This window comes from Delphinus delphis, chromosome 11, assembly GCF_949987515.2.
Source record: "Delphinus delphis chromosome 11, mDelDel1.2, whole genome shotgun sequence".
NCBI classification, from domain to species: Eukaryota; Metazoa; Chordata; class Mammalia; order Artiodactyla; family Delphinidae; genus Delphinus; species Delphinus delphis.
In genome coordinates this window covers 50,640,489-50,658,537 of record NC_082693.1, presented here as the reverse complement: position 1 = coordinate 50,658,537, position 18,049 = coordinate 50,640,489, and the positions used below count along the sequence as shown (strand labels likewise).

The following is an 18,049-nucleotide window of genomic DNA, read 5'->3' as shown; positions in this document are numbered from 1 at the left end:
TTGCACCTACAATTATCTACTAGACGAAACTTTGTGATTGATGTTCACAGGATCCATAAAACAATCAAAATACTTTGAATCTGACTGACTGAAGTGGAATAGTGGCTGTACGATTACTTTACTTATGCCATAATTAATTTTCATTTGGGTTCTCACAGTGCCATAAAACAGCATCTTGATGTTCACAACAAAAATATTAATTTTTCCATCTGAAAAAATTGAGCAAACACAAAAAAAGTTATGTTACAGAATATCTCTAGACCATAAAAAAAGCATCTAATCCCTCTTACCCAGATTATCCAAAGGCACAGTCAACTGGACCATGAAATTACTGGAGAATGAACAATAGCTTTCTTTAAAAAAAAAAAAGATAAAACTACACATAGCACAGTAACAGAAAATTTTTGCATATTGAAAACATATATACACATATAGGAATAGATGTGTGTACCAAAATTAAAAGTCAAAACTTAATCTGCTTCTCGAGGAAGGTGACAAAAATAAAGACGACTTAAAGAAAGAGATGGATGGGAAGCTAGAGAATACTAATAATGATAGAGGCAAGGCAGCCTTTCAGGTGTCAGCACTTTCCAAAACAAAACCATAAAGTAGGAGAGGAAAACAAGGTTCATGCCTTCCAGATGAAAATGTAAATCATAACACAGCAGAATCTTACATAAGTTTATAAATATTATTTCTGGCATAATTTTTTTGGTTTGTTTAATGTCTACATAAATGTGCTCTGAGCAAATTAATATATTCTTTAAAAGAGCAGAAGAAACCAGTACAACTGATTTGGACCGCTTGCTGCTTCTTCAGTAGAGGCAGCCAGGATTTCTGCCTTAAGAGATTTTTCAGAGAAGATGGAAATTAATGTGAAAAATAAGTTGCATTCATGTGAGAACCATCTGATTGTGGAGAAATAAGCAGAGATATGTGAGATTAATGCAAGAAAAGAGAAGTGAATAGAATGAATGACAATTCTTAATCAAGGTAACGCTTATAAATTCTTGAAAAAAACTTAACTAATTTTGTTAAGATCCATATACAAATACATTTATTAACATGTAAATGAGATGCTGAGGGATCATCATGGCTATAATGTGAGATGAATACATCACTCAATAGTAAAGTAAAACAGTCATTATTACTTCTTTAAGCGCTTCTGAACAATCATTAGCATCAGTATTCATAAACAGTTGAGTTTCTGTGCAAATAAAGAAAAAAATTCTTCTAATGGTATTATCTGCCCACATGGTGGTCAGATAAAATCATCAGGTATTCCTAGTTGCTTATAAGTCATGTTTCCTTTACTAGGGAGCATCACACTTTTATTTAATCTATTTTTAGGGGAGCAAGACATGCTGATACTGTTTTAAAACACCTATGACAATAAAAACATGATTAATTGTTGGACACACTTTATGTTTAATGAGGAAAAACAGAAATTGACTCTTAGCCTTCATTAATGAGGAGATTTTATAAAAAGGACACTGCTGTAAAGCAGTCTCAAGATGATGCTATACCAAAATCATCAGTACAGTAATGGATAACTTCTTCCCATGAATTTGTACACTGTCCTTGCTGGAAAACATTTAGATACCCAGGTTTTAGCAAAAGTCATCGTTAGCAGTTGAACTGGTTTACTTCCGCAAACAAAAGAGAAAATATGCTTCTACTAATTTTCTGAGATGAGATTAGATAAAAGATTGTATATTTACAGTTGTGATTATTACTTTATCATGTTTGCTTATAAAGGGCAGGGTCAAACATATATATAAAGTTCTGAGAGAAATGTTAAGATCTAAAAGAATGGTTGAACATGTTAGGCTGTCAAATGAGTTACTTCACTAAACCAAACAATCATAACCTCATAGTTTTATGTGTACATAGGTTGGCTGTTTCTCATAAGGCAAGGTCATTCACTAATTTCTTTTAACATAAAAAGTGTGGCCAATGTATGGATGAATTTTATAATAGATTTCACATCTAAAAATCCATCCCTCTTTTCTTCCATTATTTGGTTTACAGTAGTGACTCTGTACACAGTAATTATTTCCTAATAATTATGTCAGTACATAAACGTATAATGTACTAGTAAAATGCATTCAGGCTTTGGACTGAAACTGCAACACGAAAAAAATGTAATATTACATTAAACGTTATTTTTGAAATGGTTAAAGAAATCAGGTCAGTTCAGGGTAAGAACCGTATTTTTTTTTTTTTTTTTTTTGCGGTATGCGGGCCCCTCACTGCTGCGTCCCCTCCCGCCGCGGAGCACAGGCTCCGGACGCGCAGGCCCAGTGGCCATGGCCCACGGGCCCAGCCGCTCCGCGGGCATGCGGGACCCCCAGGACCGGGGCACGAACCCACGTTCCCCGCATCGGCAGGTGGACTCCCAACCACTACGCCACCAGGGAAGCCCCTGTATTTCTTTTTGATCCAGTAATGGTTCTAGTACTCCACAGAAGTTCTATTTTTTTTTTTGGTTACATGGAGGAAAAAACCTGATAAGGACACAGAAAACTAAATATACAGTGCACTGAAATAAACTCCAGAAAGCAGTATATTTTTAATATGGATCAAAGACTGGATGCCATTTATGCTTTGTACATAAGATAGTTAAACATGGTATGAAACAGTATGCCTATACACTCTGATAAGGCTGCATTCTTATTAAAAAACCAAATAGCTTAAAATATCAGAAATGATGGCTAGATCAATTTTCAGTAGCGTACCCCTCTAACATGATGAAACAAAATAAGATAGAGATACATTTAAAAAATTATTTCTAATTTTAGATGGAGAAACCACTTACATCACTTCCTTATTCCTACGCGGCCCTTCAAACGGTCTAAATGGCAGTGATCCAGTAGCTGCATGGTAAAATGTTACTCCAATGCTCCAAAGATCAACAGTCGCTCCATATTTCTTCTGATGATCTTTTCTCAGCACTGCTCTCTCATACATATCAGGATGCTTTAAAAAGAAAAGAAAAAGCTACTAACTTGTGTTCTATAATACATTACACAAAAATGGGTATTCAATGATGCCTGGAAATTCTATTATATTTTCCTAATTATTTCACTTTCCCAATCTGAAGAGGCTATTTCACATCTTGCCCGTTCTCCTCAAACCTCCAACACCGTCTCCTTCGACCCTCAATTTTCATGACCTCACTTCATAATTCAACGAGGAAATGGAAGAAATCAGAGATCAACTCTCCCTTATGTCTGTTACCAAATACCAACCTACCTGAATCTGTGTCCAGAGCTAAGCCTACTTTCCAGTTATAATGGAACTGCTCCTATCAAAGGCTAACTTTTCCATCTGTGTTGTGGGGCCCATCATATCATCTCACCAATTCTAGAAATCAATTCCTGTAACTACCACTTTTATTGTATGCATCAATTTCCCTTTGTATGGATCATTCCTTTCAGCGTACACACATGCTTTAATATCTCCCATTTAAAAAAAAAAAACCGTAAATAGACCCTACATCCCCTTGTAGCTATCACCCAAATCTCTGCTTCCCTCCATAGCAAAACTCAAAATAGCTGTCCACACTTACAACTGCCTTATTTCCTCATCTCCCATTCAAGCCTATGGCATTAAATATTACCTATATCCTTTAACTCCCCAAACTATCTCTTGTCCTGGGCTCTGGATTCATATATCCTACTGTTTTCTTGAATGTCTAAAAGGTAGCTTAAATTTAAGGTATCCAAAATAGATCCTTGGTCTTCTGACTCAAACCTGTTTCCTTCTAATCTTTATCCTTTAAGTAAATGGTACCATCATCTACCCAGTCGCTCATACCCAAAACATATCAGGCAGCCTTGACTCCTCTCCCTCACCTCTCACACGCAATCCAGCTGAGCAAGTCATATAGGCTCTGAGATGAAAATTTAATTTTCTAGAATTAATTCGGAGGACTAGCCTGACTAGGTACACTGGGGGATACAGCAACTGAGACAAGTAGCTGGTCTGATGTTAAACACACATCCTTAAGCACAGAATACACTATGATACAGTTGTGGAGAACAGGTGGAACTTATAGGGCATGGCTTAGGAGCTTACAGATCCAGACAGAGACTGTGATGGACATTAAGCTCTGCAGAGGACAACCAGAGGTCATACATGCTTAGCCTCGTGACATTTGTCTTTATGTTAGTTATGCGCTGGAACTTAAAAGATTTTTCGAAGATAAAGCTACAAGAGTGTACTCTCGATCAAAGTAGAGTCATCTCCCAAATGATGCCAAACGAAAACAATGCCTTACGACGTTGTGGTATTTGGCAGTGACCCAAGGGACTGGGAACCCATGCAGATAACAGTGATGGGAGGGTGTTTCTAAATGATGCAGTTTATGAATCTGACTCTCAAAGGGTCACAAGCCCTGGATTATTATTTTTTGGGGGGATGGGTGGGACTCTTTTGGGAAATACATTTTAATGAGAAATCAGAAGAGGTGATAAGCATGAGGAGCTTAAGTGAGTGTCCCAACATGCCTACCAGACACATGGGGGCTGAGTGGTCTTGCTGGTTCTGTGGCAGAGCACCTAAAGCAACTACTGGCCAAAGAAGCGCTGGCCAGACCTTTGACCCAGCAGCCAGTACTTAGTGTATCAAGGTGCTGTGAAGAGGCCAAGAGTACCTGGACATGCCTGATATCTTCTGGAACATGAGGCCGCCAACCTGGGAAGAGGAGATACAGCGATTCTAGAAGGAGACAAAGGGGGACCTCCTCAAACGGTACAATAATACACTGCCTAATTGGTACAGCTGGAAGGCCTTCCCTGGGCAGTGACGGACTGATTGTGGCCTGACACATGCTGGTCTGACGTATCTGTGCCCAGTGGCACTGTCTCAAATGTGCTACTTGTACTTGTGTAGGGATCAGTATTACTGGGCCTGGGCGTCTGCATCTGAGATAGGAGCATAAGGACAAACCTACTGCAAGTTCTCAGATATTATTAAGATAGCCATCATATTAAAAATGGCAGAAGAAAAAATGCTGGTGTTTCCTTTGGTCTTTAACACACAAAAAGGAGAAGATTCAACATCTGGTCTGGGAATTCCAAAATGAGAAAAGTTTTCATTTAAATACATAAATATTTCTAGATTGCTGAGCTTCAGGCCATTATGTGTCTCATTTTATAACTGTGGTGTACTGTATTAGAAAACAGGGCTGGGCATAATCTGAAATAGGAAAAACAGATCCGAGTAAAATTTTAGCCAAGAGAACAGCATGGACTTGGAGTAAATTTATTTAATAATTTAAATAATGTTTAAATGTTTCGTTCTTTCCATTTTAAAAGTCTGTTAGAGGCAAAAGCTAACCTGTGGTCCTAGGAGAGTATGTGAAAGACTGACAGTTGGTAATAGGGATCAACCTCATGAACGCTAGTACTGTACTGCGGTTTGGTTTTTTTGGTTATCACAGTAACTGGGAAGGGCTACTGGTATTTAGTGGGCAGAGACCAGAGATGAGAGACATCCTGTCAAATATGAAACAGTTCTGAAAAATAAGCTTCTGACATCCTGCATGACTTTTGAATATCTTGCCAGATATTTGTGCAGGAAAGAGGTTTATAATGATCTCAGTTTGTTTTATATATAAACAATGTATTTTTGTACATAAAGTAAACAACATATTTTTGCAGCTACAGGAATGCAGTACATGTAAATCTACTTTGTTTAGTTAGAAACTTTATCAAGAATTATTCACTGCTTTGGAAAATCATGTCAGTGACAACACAACACCTGTGATATGTGACTCACCAATACAACATACAAGTTATCACTGCACGTGCACTGGAGGTGTTATTACATACAGGTGAAAGCGTCTGATTACTTACGTTTTCTGCCAGTGAAGGTGTTCCTAAACTTTTACATATTAACTATCTATGATTTTTATTATATTTTCCTTTATATTATTATTAAGATACTATGCTATTCTTTTAATTAGATATGCAGGTGATTATATTATCTAAGAATTTCTTTTTAAGATACTGAAAAGAACATTGTAAAACATTTATTATAAAAAGGGGGCGATCATACACGGTAGAAACCACTAGCCTGTATGCTCCGGCTGCCTTCTGCTTACTTCTCCAATTCCAACTCCTACCACCTGCCTCTTCACTCACTAAATTGCAGCTATTCTGTCATCCTCCCTGTTTCTCAAACATCCAAGGTCATTCTTATTTCTAGGCCTTTGCAGTTGCTTGTAATGCTTTTCCCCCAAATCTCTGCATGGCTTGCTTCTTTTTATCATTTAAGTGTCAGTTCACTTAGGACTGAAAGGAGGCTTCCCCCAGCTATCTTCCTCCTGCTAGTCACTATTTTATTACCTAATATTGTCTTTCCAACGCTTTAATTATCTGAATTTATCTTATTTACTTGTCTGTTGTCCTCACTAGATTGTGGGTTCCATAAGAGCAGAAATCATGTACATTTGGTTCATCGCAGAAGTCCCAGTTCCTAGAACAGTGCCTGGTACCTAAATAACTGTTGGATGAATGTAATCCATTTTTAGGTATTCTTAATAAAGACTATCAAAATATAATAGATTAATTTGGGGAGATATATTGATAGAACAAGACATCTTAATTCATGCCAGACTTAGTATAATCTGAATAAAGCTATGGGGCCAGGTAGACTTTATTCATGTTATAAGATTACAATGGCAGAATCCAGTTGGAAAAAAAGTCACAGATTCTAAGACTTTTAAAACAAAACCCAGAGCCATGAGCAATTAGTGATAGCTGTATATTATAAACTTCCTGATTACAAGTTAAATATACTTATTTTTCAGTGTCTTTTCTTAAGTGTTTCAAATGTTTACTAACTTCACACAAACACATCTACATAATCTGTTTCAACCACAGAGCTTTTCTAGTTTTCTAGCATTTCAAATTAGATCTTTTAGAGGCATTCAATTTTATGTGTGTTTCTAACAACTATTCTTTTCGTCTTTCAATAACCAACCTCCCTGAAGAGAATCTTCTGCTTCAGAATTATAATGAAGTTTCCTCTACAGGGAAGAGTACTATAACAAGCTTGTAATGTATTAACTGCTCTGTTCCAAATAAGGAAGCCTTTACTAGTTAGATGTTTCTGGAGTGTACAGACAGTTCTTTCTTTTAATATAGATGAATAACATTAGTAAAATTATTTAAGATTATTATAAAACTTGTAAGAATTTTTAACAGAAATAACCCCCGAGAAACCGATATTTAATACCTCATTACAAACCATATTCATTAGAATAGAAAATTTAATTTTTGCCATAAAAGTTGACATTTCATAGTGAACTGGTTGACCAATTATCCATATTTACAATATATCCAACTTCTTTAAATAAAATTATTAGTGATACATGACTTACCAAATATTCTTCTGTGCCATACAGAGAAACAAACTGCTCATCATCTTCTAATTCTCTAGCTGCACCAAAATCTGTGAGTTTGTACACAGACTGTCCGTCTTCCCCTATTACACGCATGATATTTCCTGGCTTAATATCACGGTGAACTATGCCATTTTCTCGGAGATGATTCATTCCACCCACTTCAACAATAAATATAAAACACAGGAAATCATAATGTAGGTATCTATGCATATGTATGTGTGCATCAGACTCACTAATTAACATTAATTCATTTTCACTCAGTGTAAGTTTTTACATAAGTTGGTCCAAAGTCATTTTAATCAAAGAAGTAACAGATTATACTTATATTTTGTACTCCATGTTTGAGTAATGAGGAGTTTTAGAATGGTAAGGACCAATATGGTCTAAGGAAGAGTCCAATCTCTCTTAAACACTATCAAGAAAATGGAACACAACAGTCTTAAGCCTATGACCTCCAGAATTACTTTTGGTTATACACCTGTGGGCCATCTGCTTAAACTTAAGAATGAAGATTCCCAAGAAAGATAATCTTTCACCACAATTTTACATTTTTACCTTGGGAAAAAAATTCCACAAAAGAGTAAACTGGACTCAATACATAACATAGTAAAAAAAAAAGTAATAGAAGGAGGCAAAGTGTCAGACTTGTTTCCACAAAAATATATTTCTCATATGCTTAGTGCTCTTCTAAAAATGCCATTTTCTTTTCTTTCTTTTTTTTTTTTTTTAAGGACAAAGGTGGCAAAACTGCTGAAATTAAGCTGTTTGGGCTAACTGACATGCAATGTCACAGAGTGATAGTCTGAAACATTTGTTTGACAGCTGACAGATGAATGTCCAAGTATGACATATAAAAATAAGTTTAGGGGTATCAACAATCAATTACGAAAGCTCAGAACTACCAGTATACTTAGGAAGGCATCAATCATCTATAACTTCTATTTGATTTACTAGGCTGTAGCATATATTGCTTCTTTTTCATTTTACCCTCACCTAAGTAGTCTCTACTGCTTCCAGTGTCAAGTTCAAGAATTCCCACTAACCTCATACTTTATCACTGGGCTTTTCCTATTCTTCGAATATTGATTCATTTCTTTCCAAGAAGATATTATTCCCTTTGGTTGCCATATATTTTTTAATAACAGCTTTGTTGAGATAAAATTTACATACCATAGAACTCCCATAACTACCATAAAAATTTTTTAAAGTAGTTAAGAGTCACAGCGTGTACAACCGTCACCACCAATTTCAGAACACTTCCATTACGCCAAAAAGAACCCCATGTCTATTAGCAGTCACTCCTCGACTCCACCCTCCCCTCAAGGCCCTGACCGTTACTCTGCTTTCTCTCTCTATGGATCTGCCTATTCCGGACATTTCACGTAAACGGAATCATACAAATATTGTGGCCTTTTGTGTCTGGCATTTTTCACTAAGCATTTTTCAGGTTATATCCATATTATAGCATGTATCACTACTTCACTCTTGTAATGAACAAATAATATTCCATTGTATGGATATACCACATTTTGTTTACCTATTCATCAGTTGATGGATACTGGGCTACTTCCTTTTTTTTTTGGTTATTATAAATACTGGTACAAGTTTTTGTGTGGATTTTAAATTCTTTTAGATAAACACCTACTAGCGGAATTGCTAAGTCATATGGTAATTCTGTTTAACCTTTTGAGGAACTGTCAGACTGTTGTGCAAAGAGGCTGCACATTTTTACACCACCACCAACAGTATATGAGGGGTTCAATTTCTCCACAGCCTCGTCAACACTTGGTTCTGTTTTGTCTTCTTGATTTTAGCCATCCTAGTGGGTGTGTAGTGGCAGCTCTTAATTGTTTTGACTGGTATTTCTCTAACAACTAATGACCTTTCTATATACTTGCTGGCCATTTGTATATCTTGTTTGGAGAAATGTCTATCAAATCCTTTGCCCATTTTTAAATTGGGTTGTCTTTTTATTGTTTTGTTGGGATAAAAATTCCTCATCAGATGTACGGTTTGCAAATATTTTCTCTCATTTTATGGGTTGTCTTTTTACTTGATGTTGTCCTTTGAAACACAAAAGTTTTTAATGTTGATGAAACTTATCTATCTTTTTTCTTTTTGTACTTGCGCTTTTGGTGTCATATCTAAGAAAGCACTCCATAAAGGTCTTTGGCTTTGAATGTAAGAAATTTATTTTTTAAAATTCTTACGTCATTAAGTTATATATACACACATATATAATCATATAAATAAACAAACATACCCACATCTCGCAAAACAATTAAAAATTCAGACTCTGGTAGTCCATAGGCATTACATGGTTCTTCTAAAACAGTGTATAAACTTCCACATGGACAAAATTCCATAATAAGTACTTTATGTCTCGTTGTTACCTGAAAAAAAAAAATCACTGATTGGGGCTCAATATAAAAAATAAATTTTTATTATATGCCAATACTTACCTGATTTCATTTAAAAGCTGGATTTACTACAATAATGAAGGCACTTTAAACTGCTTTTTACCTGGGGTTTGTTAAATATTTGTTGACTGTACAGATGAGAATTAACATCTTCTAAATTCATATTAAAATTGGATTTGTCAGGCTTCCCTGGTGGTGCAGTGGTTAAGAATCTGCCAATGCAGGGGACACGGGTTCGAGCCCTGGTCCGGGAAGATCCCACATGCCACAGAGCAACTAAGACCGTGCACCACAACTACTGAGACTGTGCTCTACAGCCCACAAGCCACAACTGCTGAGGCTGCATGCCGCAACTACTGAAGCCCGTGCTCCTAGAGCCTGTGCTCTGCAACAAGAAAAGCCACCGCAATGAGAAGCCCACACACCGCAACAAAAGGTAGCCCCTGATCGCCGCAACTAGAGAAAGCCCGCACACAGCAACAAAGACCCAACGCAGCCAAAAATAAATAAATTTAAAAAAAAACAACTGGGTTTGTCTTTGAAGACAAACCACAGCAAGTCTAATTAGAAAATCACTGCTACAATGTTATAATGATTCTTTCAAAATTATGTTTAATTTCTAATTCATAACGTACATTTATTTAGGATATTAGTTCTTCTAACAAATCTCTTAAACTTGAAATTCTTCCTGTGACAAGCACTTTTACTTCAAAGAATGGAGTTCTAGACTTTTTTTTGCCCACGCCTTGCAGCCTGCGGGATCTTAGTTCCCCGACCAGAGATCGAACCCGTGCCCCCTACAGGGGAAGCGTGAAGCCCTAACCACTGGACTGCCAAGGAGTTCCCAGAGTTCTAGCCTTAAAAATAAATAGGTGGCAGAATAGTTGAGTCGTCCTCTTGCAGCAAAGTTCTAGTCTGCTCATATGAATCTGAGCTGCTGATTTGTTTTAAACCTTAATTTTAATGTACCACTGAATATAAGACACATCATCAATTTAATAACAGCTTTATAGAGAAAAAGAAGTATTACCAAATTACAAATACACATTGATTATAAGATACGTGCTCATTTCAGAAACTCAAAAATATGAATGAGACTTAAATCCAGTATTCATATCCAACTTTTAATTCTTCCTTCCTTTTATAATTCTTTCTACATATCCCCAATATATACCCATAAAATATTTTAAATTTCTCTACGATTGAGTAGTATAAAAGAAATGTTTAAAAAAACTGTTGTTTTGAAAAAATGAAATAATTGAATGCTGATGAATTGAAAATTTGAGAAATACCCATAATCCCAGCACCCAGAGATAATTATGTTAATATTTTGGTGTGTTTCCTTTCAGTCTTTTTTCTATGTATAAAATCTTATTACAGACACATTAACACTTTGTATACCGTACTGTATATATGAAGATCACACTGCAGGGCTTCCGTGGTGGTGCAGTGGTTGAGAATCTGCCTGCTAATGCAAGGGACACGGGTTCGAGCCCTGGGCTGGGAAGATCCCACATGCCGCGGAGCAACTGGGCCCGTGAGCCACAACTACTGAGCCTGCGCGTCTGGAGCCTATGCTCCACAACAAGAGAGGCCCCGATAGTGAGAGGCCTGCACACCGCGATGAAGAGTGGCCCCCGCTTGCCACAACTAGAGAAAGCCCTTGCACAGAAATGAAGACCCAACACAGCCCAAGATAAATAAATAAATAAATAAATTTAAAAAATTAAAAAAAGAAAAAGATCACACTGCATATATATCTTTAATACTGATTTTCTCACAGAACATTATACACAAGCATGCTCCCAGGTGATTGAAATTTGTTAAATATCTCTCTTTATTACTGCTTAACCACTGTGTAGTAAAGAATTAATTTTAGCCAGAGAGGTCCGGTCATTGCCCTTGGCTACTGGGAGGTGATATGCTAGGCTTCTAGAATGTCCTATCTGCTAGAAGTGTCTCTGTCTGTGGGTTTTGGCCATGTGACAGTCTAACAATGTGATTTATGATGGGGATTTTGGACATGCACATCCGTTCCAACTTCCAGAGGAAATGGAGGCTAAAAGTATTATCAGAACCTATGGGAAGGGCTGACTACAGGTCAGCCATGCAGGCAGTATGTGATTGAGCCCCAATAAAAACTTTGCACACCAAAGGCTCAGGTGAGCTTCCAGGGTTGGCAATACTCTGTGCGTATTGCCGTGCATCAATGCCAAGAGGATAATGTATCCCTGAGGACAAGGAAGATTCATGTTTGGAACCCTCCTGTATTCTGCCCTATGGCCCTATGGATCTCTTCCTTTGGCTAGTTCTGATTTATATCTTTTTGCTATACTAAAATATAAATTATAATGTAAGTACAGTTGACCCTTGAACAAAGCAGGGGTTGGGGCGCTGACCCTCTGCACAGTCGAAAATCTACGCATAACTTTACTGTATCTGTGGTTCCGTACCTACAGATTCAATCAACCTCGGATTGTGTAGTACTGTAGTACATATTTAGTGGAAAAAACGCACATTTTTAAGTGGACCCAGGCAGCTCAAACCTGTGCTGTTCAAGAATCAACTGTACAGTGCTTACCTGAGTTCTGTGAGTCATTCAACATTCTAGCAAATTATCAAATCTGAGGGCAGTCATGGGAAGCCCCGAATGGGTAGCCAGTTGGTCTTAAGGGAAGATAGCCCTGGTGACTCCTGAACCTGCAGCTCGTGTCTCAATGTGCAGTCTGGTGGGGACTTCTGTATCTACCTGCATGGTTTGCCAAACTCCTCTGCAGCTTGCATCAGAAGTTTCGAATAGACTTGGCAGTCTGGAGGGCTATGCTCTTAACCTCGAGTGTAGCTAACTCTGGGTGACTAGCCAAACATTCTAACTTATTTAACCATTCTTTATTATAAACAGGGCAGCAATGAACATTTTTGTGCATAAAATTATAATTTACACTTCTGATTACTTCCTAAGAAGTAATCACTAAAAATGAAATCACTGGGGCTTCCCTGGTGGCGCAGTGGTCGAGAGTCCGCCTGCTGATGCAGGGGACACGGGTTTGTGACCCGGTCCAGGAAGATCCCACATGCCGCGGAGGGGCTGGGCCCGTGAGCCATGGCCGCTGAGCCTGCGTGTTCTGAGCCTGTGCTCCGCAATGGGAGAGGCCACAACAGTGAGAGGCCCGCATACCACAAAAAAAAAAAAAAAAAGAAAGAAATCACTGGTATGAGGAGTATAAGCTGCCAAACTGTTTTTCAAAAGGTGTAATTTTATTGATTACCCACACTAACAGGATTTATATTTTTCTAATGACATTTTTATTTTCACTGTTCCCCACTAAAATCAATTCTGTCTTTTACAACTGGACTTCATATATCACTCTCTGGATTCCAAGGATTTTTATTTTTTATAAAGCCTTCTTTGAATTGTTTGACTTTCTCCTTGATCCTTATATAATTATGTCAATTTAACTTTAGCTTTTGTTTTTAGTAATAATACCAGTAACCATATTCTATATTCTTTTATTTCTTATATACTTTTTCTGATTCCATGAGACTTCATTTCCATTGTTATAGCTGCTCAAGAATCTTTGAGAATAAATATTTGGTGGTGTGAGCCCTAATTTTCACCATTAAAAAGCCCACTGTTTATAAAACGATTTTTATATTAGATTATTTCTCCCGAATCATAATAACTACAATAAACATGACACCGTTAATTAAAGCTTGACTACTTACCTCCTCTTCAATAGCAAATAATTTGACAATATTTTTGTGATTGAGTTTTTTTAACACTTCAAATTCTCTCATTTGAACATCCACTGGACGAAGAAAGCTTATGTTATTAAATACTTTGATAGCAAATAAGTCACCAGTTTTCTAAGAAAAAGAGAGAAAGGTTTTATTTATTTATAATATTATAAAGAAGATACAAAAGGTACCATTAGCACTAGATACAGCAATTTATCTTTTTTATAGAACACCCTGAATATTTTTAAGCATTAGGTAATTTGTACTACGACTCCTGACCTTTTTATTTTAAGCTGAAATAAATCAATCAACTGTTCAGTATTTCTTTCAAATTGAATGCTTTGGAATGTAGAAAAGGCTATTTTTTTTCATTTTATAAAATAAAGCTTCCTCTCTATATATATATTTATATATATATAAATAAAGCTTCCCTTATTTATATATTTTATATCATAAAGCTTCCTTATGATACACGTGGCAAAGATAGTCATTTACATATCAGAAGAGCTCTAACAGTACCAAATGTGAATGTGTATTTTGAATAAGAAATAGAAAGTGAAACTCACAAGGGTTTCTCCAGGGCCTAACAATTTTAAACTAATCAAAGTAGGAAATGAAAGATTAAAAATTATATTCCACATATGCAATTTTTAGTAAGAATCTCAAAGTAAGGCAACTAACTTTAAGATTCCCTAGCTGGGGGCTTCCCTGGTGGCGCAGTGGTTGAGAGTCTGCCTGCCGATGCAGGGGACACGGGTTCATGCCCCGGTCCGGGAAGATCCCACATGCCGCAGAGCAGCTGGGCCCGTGAGCCATGGCCGCTGAGCCTGTGCGTCTGGAGCCTGTGCTCCGCAACGGGAGAGGCCACAACAGTGAGAGGCCCGCGTACCTCAAAAAAAAAGATTCCCTAGCTGGACAGAATGTGTATGTATGTTGGGGGGGGGGGGGCTGGGATTTGAGAATAAGGTTAAAGCAGACCATCCTCATTGGACTGCACCACTGCTGCCTCGGGTAACCTTCTGCAACTTCACCTAGAGGACTAGGGCAGATTGTTGCTTAGCAGATCATTTCTAAAGGATCAAAGACACTTCCTTTCCTCTACCAAAGCTCCGGCAGCACCCCAACTCTCACTCTCTCATGGCATACTGAAGTAGATTAAACACAGAATTACAATGCAGCCATAGTTGGGAGGGAATCCTAGAGGTACAAAATACATGCTAAATTTCAGGTAAACATTACATTGTCATGGTCTTCATTTAATTAACCTTTCTTTGAGGCTCTCTTCCAGACCCTCCCACCTCTTTCCAGCCACTCAGGCCAGATTCTCTGAATTTAAGCTTACTTTTCCCACAATCCAAGGTTGAACTTGCCTGGAGTTAGTGGAGAGACTATTCGTTTCTCCTGTGAGCTCGGGTTCAAGCATGCCCTGCCTAAAGATGTTTCATGGGTCTCTGTCTTTTAGGACCTCTGTGCTCTTCCTGCTTTGAAGCCCTCTCTACAGCTTCTCACACAGATTCACCACCTACAGCCATCACCTCAGAATTTCATAATCTTCTTCTTAAAACCATTTAGCTGCATCACAGTCTCACTCTTCAAGATCCCTCTTTGGAGACCACCACCTGTGTTATGTGATCACTCCCCACTCTCTCCCCCGCTCCCCCCACACCAAATATCCATATATTCTTTCCAGAGGAGAAGACCCGTTGACTGTTTTCAGACAGTATGAAAATGGAACAACTTAACTAGAGCTCAACTACACTGTTTTCCCATTTGATCAGCCAGGGTAAGGACACTGCCAAATCTATACCACGCAACAGAGAGATTTTTCTTGAGGACAACTGTCTCAAACTTAGTCTGAAATCAGAAGAATCCTAACAGAGGAGCAAGCAGGGAAAAGAACACAATGTTGCAATGTACCCACTATGACCCAGGCCAGTATTTTCCCGCCTTTTGTAGTCTACATCATACCTGTGAGATCACTGGGACATGTGTGGGAATGTCCCATTGTCCCTCTATTCAACTGCACAGTCACCTATCGGTCACTGTCTCTAAGTCAAAGCATGATGAATAATATTTAGAGATGCACGTGTACATATATATACAACGTGCAGGTCAACATGTCCTTCCTACAGCTCTCTCCCCTTTAACTTCACCTCAGTTATCACACACATATACACCCATCCAGACACAGTAGCAGCTCAAGGCAAATTAATGAAAAAGAGACAGATTAAGTAAGTAATATACTTTGAATAACAAATAGTAAACTTAGGGACCGGATCACTCTGAGCAGTAACATAAAAGGGTTTAGCTAATATAGTTAAAGATGCTTGAACAAACAGTTATTAAGGGCAAGCAGGATTTGGGGGGTATAGTCCTAAACCCTTGAAATTGATGTCACTGAGAACAAACATGGTTTCTCAAAACACATCCCAGGGAAGACTGCTAGGGACTGAATACTAAACTGGGTGTTAGCAATATTTTAAGTCAGTTCTTATGCCTCTCAAATCCTTATTTGAAGCTTTCAAACTATAGTGGATAAAGAACAGTTTTACTTCCTTTGAAGAAGAACTTCAGGACAGTAGTCTACTCTGTCCTCATTCATTCATTTATTCTTTCAGTCAACAAGCATTTACAGAGTGCCTGCTAAGTGTAGGCACTTACATGAAGGACACTGGATAGCTACGTAAGGAAAGAGGATCAGAAAATGTGAGATATTTACTAGTGCCAGGCACTTTATGCCTCCCTCAATTCCTATCACTACTGACTACCTGTCACTCCATCAGTTTCTAATTTACGTTCCTTCCAATACCACCTTGCTACTAAACCCAACACGCTTCGTGGGCAGGTACAGCACATTATCTGTAGCTCAAATCACTAGGTCCATCATAGTGTCTGACACATACCAAGTGATTACTAAAGTCTGTTAAGTTAACCAGGGTCACAGGAACACAGACGGTCAGGTGCGTCTCACTGCTAAACCCAGAGGTGCCACGCCACCCATTTTCTCTTCTTGGCACCGTGCACAAAACAAAAACAATTTCTAGGACAGGAATATCCAAGGCTGATCACTATGAATCTGACCAAGGACTGGAAGCTGCGGACAATGCTAGAATTGGAGGTGAAAAAAAGCTAAAAACTGTACGACACTACTTCCGATTCACTCTCTAAGAGCCAGCGGAAACAGCATGCATCTATGAATGTTCATCTCATTGCCACAGACAGAACTGACTGGTGGTCTCAAGGTTACAGAAAAATATAAGGAAACTCCTCCTTCCTAAAATGTTTAGAGCTCCTGTGCTGAATTCACAGTGCTGAAAAACTAGTGAATGATTATTTGCATTATAAAAGGATGTTTTTATTCCATTACTTTTCCAGCTTCCTTCCCAGAATAGAAACTTAAATGATCTTAAATCTCTTCATTTTAAATGACTTTAATTACCTTTTACTTCATCCTCCAATATAGAATCTGACACAAAGTCCTTTTGGTTCTTGAAATGCCTCTGGGATTAGCCCTTTTATTTTATTCTCACTTGCACTAACAAGTTCTGATTACCGGGATATATAGTCTTTTAAACCTGGGCTCCTTGATGATAACCTCACTTTACTCCAATCTACTTTGTAGAATGTTTTACTCTGGGGGCATGAAGCCTTACTACAGCACAGCAGAATCATCTGTGGGTTTCCCTCAAAAATACCCATCTGCTCCTCACCATGCCTCCCTCTATTACCTCCTAACCCAAATCACTGCTGCACTGAACTCGGTCAGTGAGATCACTCACTCACGTAGGAGGATTAGGTCGAGGAAAAAACCAAACGGCACAACACTAATCTTCCCCAGTTCCTTTTCTCAAACAACCTTCTGTTTTTCTCCATTCCCCAACACATGACCTCTGCCACCACTGGGTAGATATTACTGCCTCTGACACAAGCTATACCTTAAGCAACCACAAAAACAGATACTCTCTCTAGACAAATTAATCAAAACCACCAAGTCTCACTTTAGTACAAGTGTGCATCTCAGAAAACTACATATATGGTGCTTTCACAGTATTCTCTGTACCAACCTTATGTCTTCCACGAAAGACATTTGCAGTAGCTCCTTGGCCTAAAATATCAGATAAAAGCCACAGATGATTAGAAGTGCTCTGCATCTCGGCGTGGTTAGGTGATCCTCTTGTTATACTAAGAGAAAAGAAAAAAAAATTGCATGTTTGTTTTCAGGGAATAATACATTTAAGAAACAAATGTTAGCTATTTTTACTCTCAAGAAAGATCACCTATTATTTATTACTAAATCAAAGTGCATAAACAGTCCAAAAAAATCTAACTTTCCAGCAATATTAAAGACTAAAATGCTGCATGAGCTCTGAAAAAACATCAACCAATAACATCTTATATATTCAATTTAATTCACTTATTCACAGGGCTGAAAAAACATCAACTTCCCTTCTAATTTTGTCTGTCAATGAGAGTGATA

General features: G+C 37.8%; 1 protein-coding gene across 1 annotated transcript in view; it reads right to left on the bottom strand.

The window, feature by feature from the left end:
- Positions 1–18,049, bottom strand: part of TBK1 (TANK binding kinase 1) — a 40,133-nt gene that overhangs the window by 19,852 nt on the left and 2,232 nt on the right. Inside the window, exons 2-6 of the mRNA XM_060025157.1 lie at positions 17,637–17,754; positions 13,561–13,701; positions 9,678–9,807; positions 7,391–7,572; positions 2,819–2,979 (exon numbers count right to left, since the gene is read on the bottom strand). Coding sequence (XP_059881140.1) covers positions 2,819–2,979; positions 7,391–7,572; positions 9,678–9,807; positions 13,561–13,701; positions 17,637–17,723 — 701 coding nt within the window. The 5' untranslated portion in view covers positions 17,724–17,754. The remainder of the gene's footprint in view (positions 1–2,818; positions 2,980–7,390; positions 7,573–9,677; positions 9,808–13,560; positions 13,702–17,636; positions 17,755–18,049) is intronic.